Source organism: Zootoca vivipara, chromosome 7 (genome assembly GCF_965207765.1).
Source record: "Zootoca vivipara chromosome 7, rZooViv2.hap1.1, whole genome shotgun sequence".
Taxonomy (NCBI): domain Eukaryota; kingdom Metazoa; phylum Chordata; class Lepidosauria; order Squamata; family Lacertidae; genus Zootoca; species Zootoca vivipara.
The window spans coordinates 37,691,495-37,712,411 of NC_142590.1; the positions used below are offsets into that span (position 1 = coordinate 37,691,495).

A 20,917-nucleotide genomic window follows, 5' to 3' on the forward strand; every position below is an offset into this window, starting at 1 on the left:
GTGGCTGGGGAAACCCAGCCAGATAGGCGGGGTATAAATATATTATTATTATTATTATTATTATTATTATTATTATTATTATTATTATTTAACTTGCACAGGTGGTAATGGGAGATCAATGTGTGTAAACATGCCTGCGTATGCAGGTTGCCCCTCAGTGGGTCAGAGACTATTATGTGCATAAATACATATGGATGTTGCTGTGGGGTTAATTTCCCCCCCCCCCAGCACCAGGGGAAAAATATGACTCAGTTGTGTTAGGGGAAAGAGCAGCAAAACAACCTGAAGCTGAGTGGAAAGAGCCCAAAAAATTAGAAGGTTACAATCAAATCCTGTTTTTGGCTTCTTTCACAGCATCTCAGCACCAAAGTGCCAAGATGATGACATTTCCAAGTGCACGGCAGCCACTGCATTACACTAGCAAAATAAAATTAAACAGCCATTCACATTTGGATAAATGCTTCAAAACATGTCGGTGAAAGGAACACACGTCAGTAGGTGCCTGCTTTATGCTTCAAGGGATGAACTGCATGTCTACAATTTGCCCCCACACCTGAAATCAAAAGCCGTTCTTAGTATCGGGTTTGGGGCTGAGTTAATTGCTCTGCTGTTAATCCTGCCCTATTGCATTCTCCATTGGTATAACTGGATAAGAGGAAATGTGATCAGTATGAGATGCATGTGGGAAGCTGTTTGCTGTGATAAACCTTTAGAAGTTCTGTCAAAACTAGTTTGTTTTTGTTTTTTTCCACAATAAACAGCCGGCTATTTGAGATTTTCCTTTTGTACACACTAAGGGTCTTCCCCTTAGTTCGTCTCATTTTGGAGATAGAAGATTACACAGCCCCAGCAATTGCTATATAGTTAAGGCAACTAGTATTTTCTGCATTCAATCATTTTAAAGCCCAGCTATTGTATTCCTTAAAAAATCAAGATGATTTGTCCCATCACAGTATGCAATTGTCAAGGAAAAACTATTTAGCGAAAGTTGTAATCTGGTGAAAATTATTATGAGGATGATTTCGGTGCAGCATTTTTTAAAATGGTCCTTTAAAGTGAAGACTTGACATTTTCCTTCTATTTTTGTGGCAGCCCAAGTTTCTCCTTTTTGCCAGTTTATATTATGCCAAATGTCTAAGAGTATTGCATTGGTTTCCCTTCTACTGGTCTGGTGAAAATATACTATGTATTCCTAAAGTTATGAGTTTTTAAAGTCAAGGCTTAGAAGTATGAGCACTGAAAAAATGTGTGAGGAGCACAAAGCACACAATGGATAAGTGACTTACATGTTAAAAAAATGGAAGTGGTTTTACTGTGGGTTTCTATTGATGAAAGGATTGGGAGAGGCTGCACTCATCTATGAACAACAAATGTTAACATTTAGATTAGATTAGATTATTATACAGTCATACCTCGGTTTAAGTACGCTTCGGTTTGAGTACTTTCAGTTTAAGTACTCCGCGGACCCGCCTGGAACGGATTAATCCACTTTCCATTACTTTCAATGGGAAAGGTCGCTTCAGGTTAAGTATAGACTTCCGGAACTTAAACCGAGGTACCACTGTATATGTGATGTTACATAGTTGAGGTATTATTCCTAATTAAACATCCAGTAGAGGCATCCCTCATGACAACCTGATCTTATGCAGCCCCCAAACCAAGGGCTTTGTACATCTCTGGGGCTAAGGTGGTGGAGAGACCCTCTGCTTTCACCATCTCCATCTCCTCCTCCCTTCCCTTGCTGCCTGATTGTCCCATACCTTTCTGATTTGCTCCAAGTGAACCCAACCCTATTTGGGGCTGCCTTGACCCAATGCAGAAGAGTCCTAATTTGGCCCAAATCATGCCCATTTGGTTTAGGATTTGCGATTTGGCCAGATACGTTGCACAGCCCTAGCATACCCTGCAAGTGTCCTGGAAAAACTGGGGCATCCAGTTATTTCTTACAAGAGGACAGCAGCCATTTGGGGCACCATGATATCATATAATTGGAGGGTATGCCCTAGTATAGACAACCCTACATCTTATGCCTATAAGATCCCAGTCTACTGCTCACAGATATTGTGATTGTGTATCAAAAGCTGGATTCTGTATGTGGCAGTATATGTACATTAGTAGGTGAATGAAGGCTGGGCATACATTGGAGTTTTACATAGCAACTATAGCTGGGAATGGCTGTGTGAATAGGCCCCATAAGCCTGTCCATTTAGAACAAAATCAACTGATTTCATATTCCCATTGGTGAGGTATAATATAGAGTGCATTACAGTGGTACCTCAGTTTAAGTACACAATTGGTTCCGGAAGTCTGTACTTAACCTGAAGCGTACTTAACCTGAAGCGAACTTTCCCATTGAAAGTAATGGAAAGTGGATTAATCCATTCCAGATGGGTCCGCGGAGTACTTAAACTGAAAGTACTCAAACCAAAACGTACTTAAACCAAGGTATGACTGTACTCACTCTGAATTCCTCCTGATCCTGTAACAAATTCCATATAAAACCAGGAAGCATTAGGCATGAAGCCAAGTTTAACATTCAGGGCTAGAATGGATAAAAATGAGTCAGAAATTCTCCATGAAAATATACTGTGTCCTGTGGGTTTCCTTTAAAGCTCAACAAAATCAATAATAAATTCTAATGCAAGCAGATTAAATGTGTAGATGGAGATAAATTAAATCCATTCCAATCCAAGTAAAATAGGCTGCTTTTAAAAAAAACAATGCCATCTGCAGTACAAACAACTGTTGGGTAGTCTTTGTGGCTTTAAAAGCCAACAGTACAGTACTGTAGCTAGAATGCTGGACTTGGGCCTGAAAAGTTGGTCTGTGAATGGTCTTTGGAAAGTTACTATTTCCTGCCTTCCTCCCTCCCTTCCCTAAAACTGGTGGACTCGCAACCAGCTTCACAGGGCCCATGCACAATACACGACATCAGCTGCTTTTGTTACCCATCCTGAGCTGAAAGGTAATTTCTAAGATAATGTTTGAAGCTCATGGATACACTTTTTAGAGTGATCTCTTGAGCCTTTCCATTATACGATAACGGCAACATTCTCCAGAGATATCCAACAGGATTGTGTTGGATCCTGTTCAACTCTGGAAAGGCAGGATGGGTGATTAATCCCCATTAAATCTTTTCAGATGAAGGTGCTCACACGATTCCTTTGAAATGCATGAGCCAAACATGACCCAAGACACAACCATTAATCTGGGCTATGGATTCAACAAGTTCAATAGATAGCCTCATAGCCAGACAGATACTGTAGACAGATAGACAGCATATTTGCTGAAATGAGGGTGAAAATTTGGGACTTACCCAAATAACAATGCAGCTAGCACCATGTGCCGAGTTTTAATTATTTATTTTAATCATTTATAACCTTCCCTCCCTCACAAAAAAGGCAGGGCAGCTAGCAACAAAGTCAAACCATAATCCAACCATTTAAAATATCAACTGCAAAAAACCCTAAGGAGAACCGTAAAGATAACAACACAAACAGCTGCAGTAAAAATTATTCCAAAATATGCAGAACTAATACAATAAACCAGCCATCTACCCCAAAGAAGCCTTTAAAAGGATGTGTTTCTTTGGTTTCTTTTTTCTTTTTAGTAAGTTCTTGATGGGCATTAAAGAAGGACTGTGGATGTGTTTCCCCCAGAAGCAACTGCCTGAGTGCAGGTGAAGCCATGGAGAATGCTTTCTCCCAGCCAAGTAAGTACATTTCAGGGGATGCTGAAACTAGTGGCATGGGAAGTATGGGTTTTTTTTCCTTCCATATATCATTTTAATGAGCAGCTACCTATTTCACAGTCCTCAAACCAAAACATGAACTGAACCCCAAATATCTGTTGCAAGTTGCACTGCTCTGAATTTTGTGATTCAGTTATCCAATGTGCACCAATATGCATACAGAAGTGAAAGTAACATGCAAAATTGCATTACCTTAGGGAAAACTGCTTCGAACAATGAGCATACAGCGGTGCCTCGCTAGATGAAATTAATTAGTTCCACGGGTCAATTCGTGTAACGAATTTTTCGTCTAGCAAGTCCCAGTTTCCCATAGGAATGCATTGAAACTTAATCAATGCGTTCCTATAGGCTCTGGGGGACTGGCGGCGGCATGCAACGGGTGTGTGCAAGGCGGCGGGGGGAGAAGCTCTCTTCTCCCAGTCACCGCCTTGCCTGCCTCCGACACAGAGGTCTCCGAAGTTGCACTCCGTGACGGCCGTGCGTGGCGAGAGGCGGCGGCGGGGGAAGAGCTTCTCCTGCTGCTGCCTCCTGCCTGCATGAGACGGCGCTTTGGAGACCATCTTCGAAGCGCCGTCTCATGCCGCTGGTGGCGGGGGATAGAAGCGCTTCTCCCCCTGCCGCCTCCCGTCTGTCTTCCCTGGTGGTGCGGGGCGGTGCAGTGGCTCCGGGGGACAGAGCCGAATCGCAGCAGGTGCTGCTTGCCCTGCCTGTCTTCCCTGAGCCAAGGGGAAGACAGGCAGGGGCAGCCGCTGCACTGCCGCGTTTCGGCTCCGTCCCCCCTGGCAAAGGAAGATTAGCTGTCAGCTTCCCATGCTGAGAGCTGATCTTCCTTTGCCGCTTTCTATGGCTGTGCTTCGTAAGACGAAGCGCCAGTCATAGAAAATTTTGTCGTCTTGCGAATGCCTCGCGCAATGCAAAACTCTTTCATCTAGCGAGTTTTTCGTTGTGCGAGGCATTCGTAAAGTGAGGCACCACTGTACTAGTCAAAAGTGCATACAAAAATGTGTTTATTAGGAGGAATTTGCACTAAACTGCTAATGCATTTTTGTGAGGATATATATATGTGTGTGTGTGTGTGTGTGTGTGTGTGTGTGTGTGTGTGTGTGATAGAGAATTGACTCTAAGAGTGGAAAAATGAGGAATTGAGAGAACTGAAACTGACAGGTTCATCCATAGCTATCTAAGACATAAAGGTGGGGCTCAGTGGATGGACTGACCTGAGCAGGTCACCTGTCCATGACCATGGAACTATATCATGTTCCTCCACCCTCAGATTACTCTCAGCCCATCCAGCACAAAGCCCAAATCTTGAGAGGGCACTGCTGAAATTATCTGGTACAGACCCATGTTTGCCATGGCAGACATGAACTCCTGAGCTGCCCAACAGAGACTTTTGGGCATTGAATGTCAACGTCCCCCAAAACAACCAGCCTGGGATTAGGACTCTGGTCTTGTGTTTCTTGAGCAGGAACAATGGCACTCTTATTTCCCCCTGCCCCTCCCCATGCTGCATGGGAAACAACCTTTGTATCTTGAAAAGACTTAAAAAACACTGTTTGATAGAAGAGGTACATCCTCCATATGCTGTCAAACCCACTAGTCCATCTCAGGACCGACCCCCCCATGAGGCTGGGTGGGGTGGCACACCTGTTCTGCTCCCCAGCTTTGCCACTGGTCTCCCCGGCCTCTAAGGGCAGAGAGGGGCTGGTGGCAAAGCTCTGTGGAATGCCTCCTCTCCCACCAAGTCGGCGAGAGGGGAGGCATTCCTCCATCCAGCTTTGCCACTGGGTGGGGGTGCAGATTTCACACACAGAGAGAGACAGACTGACACAGTGGTGTGATGGGGCTTTGCACTGGTTTCTCTTGAAGAGAAGAGCCAGTGCAAAGCCCCATTGCCGGGCAGGGATGAGAGAACCCTAAAGGACAACCATACCCCAGTGGCGGAGACGTGTTACAGAGTTTGTGCCCCCACTACGCGGCGGCAGTGGGGAGTTTCACCTCAGATGTCCCTGGCCCATCGAGCTCAATATTGTCTACGTTGGCAGACAGCATCTTTCCAGGGTTTCAGACAGGCAATCTCTCCCAGCCTCTGCTGGAGATCCTGGCAGCCAATGGGCTACCGCCCTTCCCCTAAACATCTTGGTTCAGGCCGTGCTGTCTCCATTTACAAGGATTCAGTATTAGGTGATGGTGTGCCTGGGATCCCCAAGATCCACCGCTAGTCAAATTTGAGCAGGAATGGGAACCTGTGGTCCTCGCATCAGCCCCAGCTGGCAAGGCCAATGGTCACAGCTAATGGGAGTTGTAGTCAAACAACATCTGGCTGGCCACAGTTTCTCCACCCCTGTAGCTGGCAACATTGGGGTGTATGGACAAGTAGTCTGATGTAACATAAAGCAGCTTCCTATGTTCCTATGACATAAGTAGCTTGCTATTGGAAGGAGGAAGGGAGGGAGGGGGGAGAGGGCAAAAGTCCCAGTGAGCACAACTAAAGAAGCTCTTTGTATCTGCGGCCTTTGTGTTTCCCGCATTGAAATTCTGTCAAGTGACTAACAAGAGCCTGCAAGCTACAACAGTGCGAGGATGTGTCCCTTTGGGGTAGATCCTCTAAAAGGAGCCTAGGCGAAGAACAAAGCAAAATATGTATTTTCCCACTGTGAGACATAGCAATGATTTGCATCCTACACATTCCATAATAAGGAACACGTCTAGTTTGATTATTCATTGGTGGAGAAGGGGAGGCGATGGTCCCAGAATTCCTTGTTATTGTTGAGTTTCTAACCAGAGCTCCATCATTATCAGTTATCATCTGTTAATGCCAACAAACAGAACAAAACAGCAAAGACTCCTAGGGCACCTTAAAAACTGACACTTTATCCTGGCAGGAGTGGGGTGTTGTAGGCTAGAGCCTGTTTTGTCGTGTGACAGACAGGCTGTTTTTTGCTTAAGAGGCTGTGCAATTTTTCTCCTTTTTCTTTTTGCAGGGTTATGGTAATTCTACTGATAATTAGGAGAGAGAGATTCATCAGAAGCTACAGAAGAAAGAACACTAAATGAAAAACTCAAATGCTCAAGAGATGAGCCTGTGGATACACATCACTGTGTGCAGGATCAAATTACAGGGTGTCTGTGGACAAGCAGCAGTCAAACAAAGAGATGTGTATGTATATACATATATTGTGGTGGTAGAAAGATGTGATTCCTCTATTCTTCAGCTTTCCGAAAAGTATTCAGTGAGTTCACCTTCACCTAGATTTAAAATGTGACTCTTCATTATCGCGCTTTGTTTGATAACTTCATCAAACATCAAAAATCTGTTCTTTATTTGGTTTCAGTAAGGATTACTAGAATAAGCCTTCATAATTAAATGTATCTTTTCTTTCCTCTGCCTCCCCCCCCTCCCTGTGTCTATATCCCAATTATTACTAATACCACTTTTTGATCTTTCTACATTATATTTCCTTTGGTCCAGCTTGCAATTAGCAGCTTGGGAAAAGCCCCATAGAGTTTCCTTTTATACATGATTTAAATACACACAACCCAAACCCACGCACAACATTATTATTATTATTTATTATCCAATAGGATATTGAAAGAGAAGAAGAAAGAAAGAAGAAACGGCAGCTTGATATATTTTCTCTCACTTTTGTCTGAATTACTTCATTATCACCGAAATAATATGAAATACCGTATCAGCTCATTGTGTTATGAAACAACAGCAGTTTAAAAGCTGAATATCAAATTAGAAAATGTGAAAGATGAGAACTGAGGAATGAAATCTTCTTGAAGAAAAATTGTAGTGCAGAAGGAAATGTATTAAAAAAGGTATAATTATAAGACTTCAAAATGGTTCATGTTACAGCCCTCTCACCATATTGTGATGGGACTATTGTATAAATCGTTTTCTGCTAGCTGCTTAAAAGTAATAGGACCCACATGCCTCATTCTCAGTCTGAATTGATGCACTGACCAGATAGACAGCAATTTCTATATGTAAGGCAGTATCTTAAATTACATGGAGATAGACTTACCTCTGGGATGGCAATCCTGTTAGCTTACTGTGTGCTGCAACTGTATCCTGACATGATAGTAGATAAGCTACCAAGAGAATCATAGGAGGAAAAAGCCTACTCAGATGGAACCACATTTTCTTTTAATAAAAACAAATGCTTTTCATTTTTGGTTTGGAAACCTCACGGTACCTGTTTTGGAGAGTGAGCTTTTTTAAAAAGAAGGTTGCACCCTGAGCTCTCATAGTATTGTGAATCATTAACAAAAGGCCCAGACTATAATCTGAAGGACATCACTGTTTTGGAACTAGATTCCCGAACACTGGGCAAAGGGGGAAATGGTTGTTTGCATGCTAGAGTCAATGCGAGTGCTATCAGTGGAAATGAACTGAAACCCTCTGAGTAGTCATTAGGCAAAAATGGTTTCCTTTATAGAAAACTCCCCCTTGTTAAGGGAGCCACATTAAAAAAAATGTGCATGTGTATTGGGTGCATGTGGTTGGTTATTGTTTGGTACTTTTTCAGCACACACACACACACAAAATCTAAATTTTACAAATATGCTTGTGGGGGTCTGAACTGGTGGTGACTGACCAGGAATGACACTTTAGGGTTGTAGTATTTTTGAATTCAATTTAAGTTTACAGTGGTACCTCTGTTTACAAACACAATTGGTTCCGGAAGTCTGTACTTAACCTGACGTGAACTTTCCTATTGAAAGTAATGGAAAGTGGATTAGTCTGTTCCAGACGGGTCTGTGGAGTACTCAACCTGAAGCGTACTTAACCTGAAGTATGAGTGTAATTGGTTCAGGAAGTCCGTACTTAACCTGAAGCATACTTAACCTGAAGCGAACTTTCCCATTGAAAGTAACGGAAAGTGGATTAATCCATTCCAGACAGGTCCGCGGAGTACTTAAACTGAAAATACTCAAACCGTACTTAAAAGGCGTACTTAAACCGAGATATGACTGTATTGTTCTAGCCAAAGGCCATGACAAACCCACAGCAACAGTATCAGCCAATTAAACAAGACAGATCACATGCATCCATACTTCCATGACGTAAGAGAGCGGTGACCAGAGACGTCGACAAACTCAAATCCAGCTTGATTTCCAATTAAACCTCCAAATACCACCACAATTTATAGTGATTTATCTAACTCCTTTCTCCTAATTTCTTCTGCAGCCAGTGCATAGAGGGCTGCTCTCTCTGTTATGAAGCTATTGTTGTCACTCAAAAGAAACTGGATCATTTCTGCAGGGGTCTGCCTGCTTGCTTGTGTGAACAAAGGTTTCAGAAAGCAATCTCTTGGGTAGGGACAGGCGAGCAGATGACGAGTGATGTCTTCCACCTGAAGTTGACTGTGTGCAAGACCTTGTCGTAGTAGCCACTCAAGACTGCAGTGGGCGTCACTTGGAAATGCAGCTTTAGTTAAGAGAAAAGGTAAGAGGTGACATGAGTAAGAGATGACAGAGTGTCTGGGAAAACCCGGCCAGATGGGCAGGTTATAAATAATAAAATTATTTATTACTATTATTAGTGAAGTTTGTAAAAAAAATGCATCACATGGAGCAAGTGGACAGAGGAAAGCCTTTTCTCACTCTCTCATAACATCCCATGGACATCCAATAAAGCTGAAAGTTGGAAGATTCGGGACAGATAAAAGAAAGCACTTAATGCAATGTATAGTTTAACTGTGGAACTCACTGCCACAGGAGGCAGTGAGATCAATCAACTAGGATGGCTTTAAAAGAGGATTAGACAAATTCATGGACAAGGGTACCAGGTGCTACTAGCCATGGTGACTATGTTCTTCCTTCACAGCTGGAAGCAGCAATTCTTCTGAAAAGCAGTTGCTGGAAACCACAGGAGGCGAGGGGGCTCTTGTGTTTGAGTCCCGCTTACAGGTTTCCCCACAGGCATCTGACTGGACACTGTGAGAACAGGATTCTGGGCTAGATAGGTCATTGGCCTGATCCAGAAGTCTGTTCTTATGCACTCTGCATGTGTGAGGCTAAGAAAAGGAAAAGCAATGTTACTGATTTTTGCAACCAGATACTAGAGGATTTGTTCTCATTCTTCTCCTTTCTACACTGAGCTTTTAACATGCTGAGCACCTCCAGAGGCAGATGTTGCCTTTAACTATCATTAACTACGCCGAGTTGTCCATGTTGGTTAGAAAAATCTGGCTGTATGTAGAAATCAATGCATGCAATCTCTACATATGTATGCTTTGGGAGCTTGGTGGAATGCAGTAATTGAGTAGCCTGAGCCATACAATTTAACAGTGCCAAGCGATCTGGTACTAGTCACATTGCTTCCTTTTCAGTCAAAGGCACTGAACCTCATCCTTGACACAATATCAAATTTACTCTAGCTTAGGCAGCTGGAGGTAGTTGCAGAGAGGAAAATATAGCTTGATCTTTTAATGGCTTCGCATTCCGATTTAGGACACTGCCCAGGTTGGTGCTGTGGGCAGGGGGTACTTTTACACAACGTAACTTTCCAAGACTGTTCTACGGTGGGCGGGCTGATGATCATGTAATCACACAGCTGCCCTCGGTACGCTCTGAACACTTGGCAGGAGAACACTAAAGTCTTTCATGAGTTTCATAGAATTGGAAGGGATCCCGAGGATCATCCAGTCCAGTGTTTCCCAAACTTGGGTCTTCAGCTGTTTTTGGACTACAGTTCCCATTATCCCTGACCACTAGTCCTGCTAGCTAGGGATGATGGGAGATGTAGTCCAAAAACAGCTGGAGACCTAGGTTTGGGAAAGACTGATCTAGTCTAACACCCTGCAATGCAGGAATATGCAGTTATCCCTTACGGGGATCAAACCTGCAAGCTAGGCATTATCAACACCACACTCTAGCCAACTGAGCTATCCACCAAAGTCACCCTTTGGTAAATGGCTGTCTGCTCATGTCAAGGGAGCTGCTAATCAAGTATCAGTACATGTGCCCACTGACTGATTTATTAAAAAGTAGGGTGTGAGGGTCCAGTCTACGTCCATGTCATTCCTTCTAAACCAGGAGGCCTGTCCTGTTTAAGCTTAGATGAGTCAGGAATGGAGAGTGATAAGTAAGTTGCTGAGGTTGTCTTTTTTTATTCCTTTGCAGCCGAGTCCTGACATTCAAACCGGTTCAGTGCTCAAGCCCTGGTGAAACCTGACTCATATGAAGCCAAGAATGTATTAAAATGCCAGTTTGTTGGCACTTGATATGGGTCATCCTGCTACAAAAATACAAAATGATTGCACACACCTTTGACTCTTTAAACCAATCTAGGCCTTGTTGGACCTCTGCAAAGTCACCCACACTTACCACCTGGCAACCCAGGGATTGTCATGCGGGAGAGCTTTGCAAAATGGTGCACTGCATCTTACAGAAGAATTCACTTAGGAGAAACAAAATGTACACAGTACAGGGCCCTAAAGGAAATGGCAATTCATTTTCCCCCCATTGCCTGTCTCAATAAAAGAGTTTCTAGCATCCGAGGCAGAGTGAGTTATTGCTCAGCTCATAATGGCTGTCATGTTTGCCTACTCAGTCACTGCATCACTGGGATCTAAATCTTTGTTTTCTAAAGCAATTTGAGAGAAGAAAGCGGCAACTTAAAATATGAAATTCACCTTTAATTCTATATGCTGAGTGAACCCCAGCCACTGAGAATCTCTCAAGTCCAAAGCCTGACCGACCTTTAATATAAATGGCTGCTTTGCGCAGTCAAATGCCTCCCTTCTCAGCATCTGGAGGTATTATAGAAGCATTATATCCATTTTCCGCCTCCTGATAGCAGCATCAGAAACATACCCACATGTGATTAAAGTTATTTGTGGATCATCTTCTAGAAATAAGGCTGCAGACAGCCTTGTGCAATCAAGCACATCTCCAATTTCAGAGTGCTGGTAGGTAAGGTAGGTCATTGTAGTGTGTGTATGTTGCAGGGGGCAGGAAAGAGTTAAAGTGATTTAAGCAGCAGAGAAAAGTACGGGTAAAATATAAGAAGTCTCCCCATTGCAAGATGTTCTATATTGAAAATGATAGTTAAAAGTTATACTTCCACATACGTAGAAGAAAATGAGGAGCTGAACGAGCCTGAAATACTGGTTGAATCCCCTGCTATCAATCTGGCTGGCTAGCTGGCTGGCACAGTGACCTTCAAGAGACTGTCCTCCTCCTAGCTCAGTTTCCCACACCAAGTCCAAAAGGCATAAAAAGAATCCATGTATGGTCACATGATCACAAAATTGCCCCCATCTCGGAACAGAATGTCATAAAATAAGATGAAACTTCAGGTGTATGAAAGGAACAAAAAGGGAGAAGGGTGCTCATTCTGGACAGAGATCACGAGTCTCAGCACAATCCTGGTAGCCCTCTTACTGCAAACCTTTATTTGCAATAAGCGTAAAAGGCAAACAACAGCATTCAGTGGCAGCCACCAGTCAATAGTGGCACAGCCCTAAAGAGCCTTATAGGATGGCAGGCAAGAGAAACAAATGGGCAATGGATGAGATGTGAGACAGAAGGCTTGAAGCTACCTCCACTGATTCATTAGAAATCTTTCATCCAAACGGCCCAGTTCTAAAGCTGAATCCTGGGAACAAAATATCACACCCCACACAAACATTCCTTTGCTGTGGTCTGTGGAAATGCAATTCCTTTTGCTCAATGTGTGCATAAATGCTATTAGACAGGACTCGTCCAGACTTCCTTTTGCGCTACACTTTCCAGGTATAGGTTTAAAGCTCCGTGTCTGAGCAGGGTTCCCCCACCCCCCCACCCCACTTTCCCTGGAAAAACCCATGGTTTACCACTGAATTGGAGCAAGTGGCGAACCATGGAAAACTCATTTGCCATTTGCAAATGTAGTGGTAAAACACAAGTTTTCGCAGGGAAAGCACCAGTACTATCTATCATCTCACTTGGACACACAGCTTTAAAGCTCGGACCTGTGCCTAGAAACAGAGTAAAAAAGGAAGTCTGGATGAGCCCATAATTATGTCATAAGAACACAGGAAGCCACCTTATATACTACATCAAACTCTTCGTCCCTGTAGTCCACATGGTCTACACTCACTGGCAAGGGGTCTCTGGATCCTAAGGTAGAGGTCATTCCTGGCACCTACTGCCCAATCCTTTGAGCTGGAAATGCCAGGAATTGAACCCTGGACCTTCTGCATGCACAACACTTGCTCTACAACAGAGCAATGGACCCTTTCTCATGACCACATCTACCATTTAACTGGGTGGTTCCACATGCTAGGCATGTTAGGCACACACCTAACCCTTGTGCTCATATTGTTCTCATTTGCAGGTTGACACTCTTGATTGACCTGGGTTGTTAAACTAAATGGTAAAACAACGTCAAACTGTAGGAGAGATAGCTATTAAAAGTGGTGCGGGGAGAAGGGTCCTGCTTTTTTACACACACACCCCATGGTCTATAGAGTATACTGTCACCTTTAGTGACACCTTTAGTTATCAGTTAGCAGAGTTGGGACTGTACCTTGAACCCATCGGGAGGCATTGCTAATCCAAACAGACAATACAAGGCTGGATGAATCAGAGGTATGACTCATCAGAAGTTGCATTCCATTATGGAGAGTGGTATGACTCAGCAGAAGCCAGATTAAATGCTTCTTTGCCTCTCCCCTCTGGCCTGTTCAGGAGACAAGAGAGGAAATAAAACCAGGATATTTAGGATTTGAGGTGCCTATTAGGAAAATTGTGGGGTGGCTCAGGTTGGTTGGGATTGTCCTGGGCAAACTTGGGAAGGGTTATCTCAAGGACAGCCCTATCTATGGACATAGCAAGTGGCATATTAGAAGTATTTGGTCAGACATAGGAGAAATTCAGAGCAATTGACAGTCCTGAAAACACTTTCCCATTTGTTTTGGCTTTTTCATTGTCCTGTTTGGCTAGAGCTCTCTTAAAAATTGCTGAAGGGAAAAATAATAGATGTGCAATAAATTTTATTGGTCTGGCAAATAATTTATAAGTTGGCCCAGTAAAAGTTTTCATTACCCACCTTGTTTGTGTTTAACTTAAGGATCAATAAGTGCTGTGGATATCCCCCCCCCCTTCCTTCCTCAAATGCTGGAGGAATTACATCAAAGAAACCCAATATGGGTATCGCTAGCTTAGCTCACCCTCTAGTGGAGATTTGCAGCCAAACCCTTTTCAGACAACAATTTGAACATGACTGGCCATACCAAACTGGAATGAAAGGCACTTGTGGAAGGTTGGTGGAAAGCTTCAAGCGGGACATAAGAGCCTGGGGTGCAATCCTGTGCCCCCTTCGGCAGCCATTCCCACTGAGCTCAATGAAACTTTCACTCAATAAAATATACAGATGATTAGACTGTAAGAGCCCTTCCACACACAAAAAATAAAACAGTTCTTGCTTCAACGAGGTTTGTTAGGTCCACATAAAATTTACATTCAACAAAACACTCATTCACTTTGTTTATTTATTGAGGGAACTCATGAAACTGCTTTATCAAAAGGAATTCTCCAAGCGGTGTGCAGATAAGCATTATAAATAAATGAATGAAATGGCTAAAATACCTAAAGCAATTACATACAAATATGCCTAAAATAATCATTTATCACTAAAAGCAAAGGTAGAATAAATAAGACATTGAAACATATGCAAGTAACAAAATTAACATCTGGATAGGCTTGCTGGAACAGAAAGGTTTTCAGCAGGTGTCTAAAACAGAGGAAGCAAGCAGAAGGTGGCATGTTCAATCCCTGGCATCTCCAGGTAGTGCTGGAAATGTTCCACACCTGAAGCCTTGGAGAGCCACTGCAGTCAGTGTAGACAATGTTAAAGGAGATGGGACAGTGGTCCAACTTGGTGTAAGACAGCTGGAGGGGTAACAGAGTGCCACCACACTCGCCCTGTGTTCCTAGGATAAATGCAGGTGGATTTGTAATGCTTGTCTCAAAATGAAAGCAAATACAGGAAGAGCAAATGCTCTTCTCCAGTTAGGATTTGGCACTCTCATGAGATTGCTGTGTTTCAGGAATGACCTTGAATGTTATTTCCAAAGAAACACACAGCCTTGCTGAATCTTGGAGTAAAGCTCTCTTCCATTATGAGTCTGGCCTCATCAGGTTGATGATAAGTCAGTTCAGGAGTCCTTCCATAAAGCAAGAGGACAGAGCCATAGTTCAGCAGCAAACCACCTGCTTTGCACTCAGAAGGTCCCAAGTGTCATCTCCAGGTAGGGCTGGAAATGTCCCCTGTTTGAAACGCTGGAGAGCAGCTGCCATTCAGGGCAGACAACCTTGAGCCAGATAGTCTGACTCAATATGAGACAACTTCCTATGTTACTCCCTTCCTTGAAGTATGGGTCCGACTTTCCTTCCTTGACATTTCAAGTTCATTTCCTTGACATTTCAAGGTTGGATTGCTTTGAACGTGTGTTGAGGACTGGGCCATTCCAGTGGGGCAGGGGGGGGGCAAATGATTTAGAGCAGGCATCCCCAAACTGCGGCCCTCCAGATGTTTTTGCCTACAACTCCCATGATCCCTAGCTAACAGGACCAGTGGTCAGGGAAGATGGGAATTGTAGTCCAAAACATCTGGAGGGCCGAAGTTTGGGGATGCCTGATTTAGAGGGTGGGGGCAATTAAAAAACACAATCCTCCTGTCAGACTGGGAATATCCCCTCCCTCACCCAGTTTAGGATACTCCATCATTCTTCAGCAGAGTTTCTTAAACAATGGGATTCTCTATGAGATTTTAACCTTTGCTGGATCCAGGAATTAGAAGGGGTTTAGACATCATACAGCATAGCTGCCAAGTCTCCTGTATTCCCTGGGAAACCCCCATTTTTCCAGCTGTTTCCCGCTGGCAGCCCGGATACCCCCGTAAATCCCCAGGATTCTTATCGGCCCGGGGAGGCTCCTTCTGCGCATGTCTGGAGTCTCTGGACATGCACAGAAGCGATTTCTGGTGCTGCGGCCATTTTGGAAATGGGCAGGGCATGCGTAGAAGCAACTTCTGGTGCTGCTCTGCCCAGTTCCAAAATGGCCGCAGCGCGACTTCCGGTGCTACACTGCTGCCGATCCCGGATTTTTCAATCTGGGAGTTGGCACCTATGTCATACAACCTAATGCCTCACACACACACACACACACACACACACACACACAACCCTTCACAATCTATGGTTTCACTTCCCTTTCCCTAGTACAAGTGTGATTGTAGAAACTCATTCTCAGATTTGCTGAATACACAGCCTTGTGCTTATAAACAATTATCCACTAGAGCAGGGGTGTCAAACTCAAATTCATCGGGGGCCGCATCAGCAGTTTGGTCACCCTCAAAGGGCCAGTTGTGTCTGTAGGACTATGTGTCCACTCTTTATTATCATAAATTATTGTCACTGCATTCAATTATTACTGTTTTTTGTAATAATGTAAGCTCATTCCCGCCCCCACGCGGATCACATTCCTGCGTCGTGGCGTGTGTGTGGGAGGGGATGTAAACAAGGGAAATTTGAACAAAAGGTGGGGATCGACGGCTTCCGGGGGGGGGGCTCAACTAAACCTTCGGCAGGAAGGAGAAAGCCACTGCTGGGATTAAAAACCTGCAGATGGAAAGAGGGCTTCCCTCTCCCGCCCTGCGCACACCCAAACCCCGCTAGGCAGGATGCCACACGCTGCAACCCACCCCATGCTTTGGAGGGGCAGGAACATGCGGTGCAGCGCCAACTCCCTGCTTTGCTTTTGCATCCTCCCTCCTCAGCGCCAGAGTCCCTTCCCCTCGCGCTGAGGGAGGGCAGTGGATTTCCCGAGGAGGAAGGCGGCGGCCCCAGCAGACGTGCATCTTCGCCTCAGAGCTGCTCTTCCCCCCACCCGTGCTGTTGCCGTGTTCGTCGCCGCCTCTCCCTACCGGGACTGCAGGCAGAGGAGGCTTGAAAACCTCCCCCCCCCAAAAAAAATTCCCCTCCCACCTACTCAAACCGCGAGGCGACTCCATCTGGAGCCCTACATCACAAGGGGCTGAGAGGAGGGGGCAGCAGAGCGGGAAGAGCAAGAACCCGTGCCGTCGTCGCCGCCTCCCTCCCGGCCGCCCCCCGGGGAGCAGCTCCGCCGGAACTGAGAAGCCAAAGGGCGGCTCGGGGGTGGGGGGCAGAGCAAAAGCCAGGCACCCTCCCGAGTGTCTATGAGGAGAAAACGGGGGAAGAGGGAAGAGAAACCCGGCTCCATCAAGAGAGCGACTGTTGCGCTTCGCCTACTTCCCCCTCAGGCTCACTCCGCGTCCCTTTCGCCCGCTCGCTCGCCCACCTCCCGGATGCAGCCGAGGAGTGGAAGGGAAGCGGCGGGCGGCGGCTCCCCAGTGCCGCCTCACTCGCTCTCGGAGACAACAGCAAAGCCCGCCAAAAAAAAATCCAGCGCTGCTCCGTCCCAGCACCAACTTTGCCGGCGGCGCCTGTAGGGCTTTCCTACCTCCTCGGCAGGCTTCCTCCTCCTCCTCCTGCATCTCACTTCCCCGTCTGGCCGCTGTGCCACCGCCTCCCTCAGCCTCATTCGAAATAGAAATTCCCTGGCCAAGGCCGTCAGCGTGGCTCCAGCGCCCCGGCCTCCGCCTGCAGCCCCGCCCCCAGTTTTGACCCTCGGCCAATCGCAGGCTCCAGAACTACTGTCAGCGGTTAATGTCGGCGGCGGCTATGCGGGCCACATGACGAGGTCTGGCGGGCCGGATTAGGCCCCCGGGCCTTGTGTTTGACACCCGTGCACTAGAGAGACATAAAGTAATTGCTATGTCCTGTCCTGGGAAAAGAAAGTGATAGGTCAGATTCCAAGAAGAGGCTCACTAAAGAGCAGAAACAAGCAGCTTAATAGATATATTTTTTAATAAGGCACCTTTCAGTGTACAAAGTGCTTTACAGTTCTATATTTATTTACCCTTCCAATGATAACCCAGAAGTGACTGTTTGGAACCCGACTCTGGGTCTCCCATTGTCCTGGCTCCCACTTTCAGACATAGGCTCTCGATTCAAGAATTCCCAAAGGCTTTATATTCCAAAAGTCAGCACACAGTTCAAACACAGATCAAGATTGCACTGTGACTGCAGGCTAGAAATCGGACCGGTAGGAGCACTTGAGCTGAGGTCTGAAGGGAAAGAGAAATAAAAAATACCAGCCGCCAGGAAAACCAGTTATGCTATGAGCAAGGGTACGAAAGTAACTAACCCATTAACCAGAGACCTTGGAAAAGGTGAGAAAGGGGTGCAACCTCAAGTTATGGACGTGAAACTAGGGAGAGTACAGGGGTTGATGATTCTCACGTGATATGCCAGTTCAATAAATAACCGGGTATAAAATGCACTTCCGTATTGAAGAGAAATATTTCAGGTAATGTCTGAATGTAAGATTAAGAATGGTAGTGATTAATAGATATTCATGAGTTTGTACAGAAATGCACGATGTATATATAACGTTCTTAAATCAAATAAATAGGATATAATACCTAAATAATAGTCGTATGGTATATAATATTATGTACAGAAAGCAATTATTATATATAATTTATAGATACTAATATATATAAGGATATTCATGGGGTAAATTAATGCATAATTAAACATATATATATATTATGTCTCATAGGATAATGTATATGTAATTTTTCGTGGGGTAAATCAGTTAATGCACTATATACATAATAGTATTTAGATCAGGTTACGCAGTCTATGTAGTTCAGAATCAAGGCTCTGAGATACACTGTTAGGAGTGAGCCAAGGTGTTGTCCCCACACCTGACATGCCCACTTTCCTCACCTTTAGAAGAGTGGGGTAGGCACAGTCATTCACATGATTCTCATCTTGAGAAATGGAGCTGGTCAAGCTGGCAGGCAAATAGCATGGCGCGGGGTTGTGTTGGTGCATCCAGCAGTGGATCCTGGGACTGGGAGGTGGGAGCAGGTCTGCTAGGCCAGCTCAGTGTCCAACTCAGGCTCCTGCACTTCCTCAGTTGCTGGGGCAACCTCACCCTCAGGAGGCAGGGTGATGACTTGCTTGCACAATCCTCCCTCCTCTTCTGGAACATTCTTCAGAAGCAGGGAGGCGATATTTCCAAGCACACTGCTCTGACCTCCCCACCCCTCAGCCATCTCATCCCATTCCTCCTCTCCCCCTGAAAGATCTTGCCAGGATAGCCCTTGCTTGTTTGCTGCCACGGGACTCATGACACACATAACCAAACTTTACTCTCTACCCACAACACCACACTGTGAAGTGTTGGGGAAGGGCTGTGTGCAGGAAGGAACATACCGATCTCCGTTACCTGGCAAGAAAAGCACAGCTCTTTTGCTCTAGGGAAGTGTCTCTTCCCATATCTTAACTTTGCATTTAGGCTTCAGGAAACCTGGTTGTACGGCAAGATTTATAGCAGAGAAAGCACTGCTTGTATGATGAAAGATGATAGCTGTCCCTCCTCAGGCTTACTGCTGGTAAAGAGGAAGGGAATGGCATTTAAAAAGACAGCCGCACATCAAGGGTCAGCGTAAGGATGAGGTGTTGACTTGGGGCTGAGTTATACATTGCTGCCGCATCGTGGCTGCTTTAAATTGCTCCATGTGGTAATTGTCAGCACGTGGCTTGCCATACACAAAACAAGGAAGGGTATTTTCACCCCAGGCATTCTTATTCTCCACCACCACAATAAAAGAACCTGGGACAATGTCGAAAAAACTGCCCATTCTCCTTACATACAGAGTGGCTTAAAACTCCCTGCTATAATGCAGGGATGGGGAACTCGCAGCCCTCCAGGTATTGTAGGATTACAACTGCCATCATACCTGGCTACAGACTATGCTGGCTGGGACTGATGGGAGATTGATTATTTAATTTCCATAAAGCTTAATACATTTAAAATATCTCTAAGTGGTGTACAGGAAACTGAAGCAACAACTGACAACTTACAAAAATTCGCAATTACATTTATGCATGAATGCAAAGTTACTAATCTATATAAATCAATATAAATTCATTTCCCACCCTCCCTCCTGGCCTCTGGATTCTCACCCAGGGTCCAAACAAACTCTCAGCTCACCCACAAAAGTCTCATCATGAGAAGAGTTCCTGGAAAGAGCAGCCATCTCTTGGTGGACTTGCTTTTTATGGGCAGGCCCAAGGCAGATGGTTCTTCCTCAGTCTGCCCACAGCTGTGTCCCATTCAGCTGCACTCTCCACACCCACTTCCAAGTGCAGCAGGTATGCAGAGTTTCCCAGGGGGTCCAAAGAGAGGGATAAGGGCCTCCCTCCATTCATAGCCCATCCTTCTTCATCTGGAGAGCTACAGGTTGGCTCCCCATTCCTGCTATAATGCATAAATTAGCTTAGCCAAGATTCATTCATTTCCTTTAATATACCTATTAAATTATGTTAAGGATAGGTTTTCCCCACTCTGCTTGCTTCTTTCACACCTTCTCCTTTTTATCTGATTTCCTCTCTTCTCTCCTTCCTTTGCATCCCCAGTGACTATAATTAATCTTTTTTTAATTTAATTTATTTTGTATCTCTTTAAATTCTTACAATGATTCTCTGGCCTTTTCCCCCTCAAAGGATGAAGACCTCTCTCCTGGAATGTGTCCCTGTCTTCCAGCCATCTTTTGTCAACATGGGCAGACTCACTGGTGCTGGCATCGGTCCAACAAAAAAAACACTATGGCTACATCAAGGCGGGGACAGGTAAGTGAGGGGGCACTTGATAGGCTTTGGAACTGAGGCCCACATGAAAGTAGCCCATGCCCCCTCCCCCATTTCAGAAAAGCTGCACCTGAATTTTGTGTGAGTGTTTAGTTTGATTTCCTGCATCGCCACAGACAGGAATACAGTATAACCCAAACAACACCCAGTCAGTGCTTTATTTGCATAATTTATTTAGCCACAGAATCTGGGCTACATGAGTGCAAAACTCGTTTACAGTGTGATCTCTGTTCTGAAATGTACAGCCTGCTCTGTATAGTCTTTCCCTCAAATTTCAAGGCCGTGCAGCCACAACCCTATGATGACTGTAGCATACATTTGCTAGACTAACAGTTTTCCAAAGACTGACATTTCCTCCATGGGCATGCCTGGTTCTTGTGCAACAAAGGGGGAGATCTGTTTGCAAGTGAAGCAAGACTGCCTT

The 20,917-nt window shown here is 44.9% G+C and overlaps 1 protein-coding gene across 1 annotated transcript in view; it reads right to left on the bottom strand.

Annotated features, from left to right (window-relative positions):
- C8A (complement C8 alpha chain) overlaps positions 1-8,163 on the bottom strand; it is a 31,348-nt gene extending 23,185 nt beyond the window's left edge. The window contains exon 1 of the mRNA XM_035123052.3: positions 7,783-8,163. Coding sequence (XP_034978943.3) covers positions 7,783-7,898 — 116 coding nt within the window. The 5' untranslated portion in view covers positions 7,899-8,163. The remainder of the gene's footprint in view (positions 1-7,782) is intronic.
- Between the last annotated feature and the right edge of the window lie 12,754 nt (positions 8,164-20,917).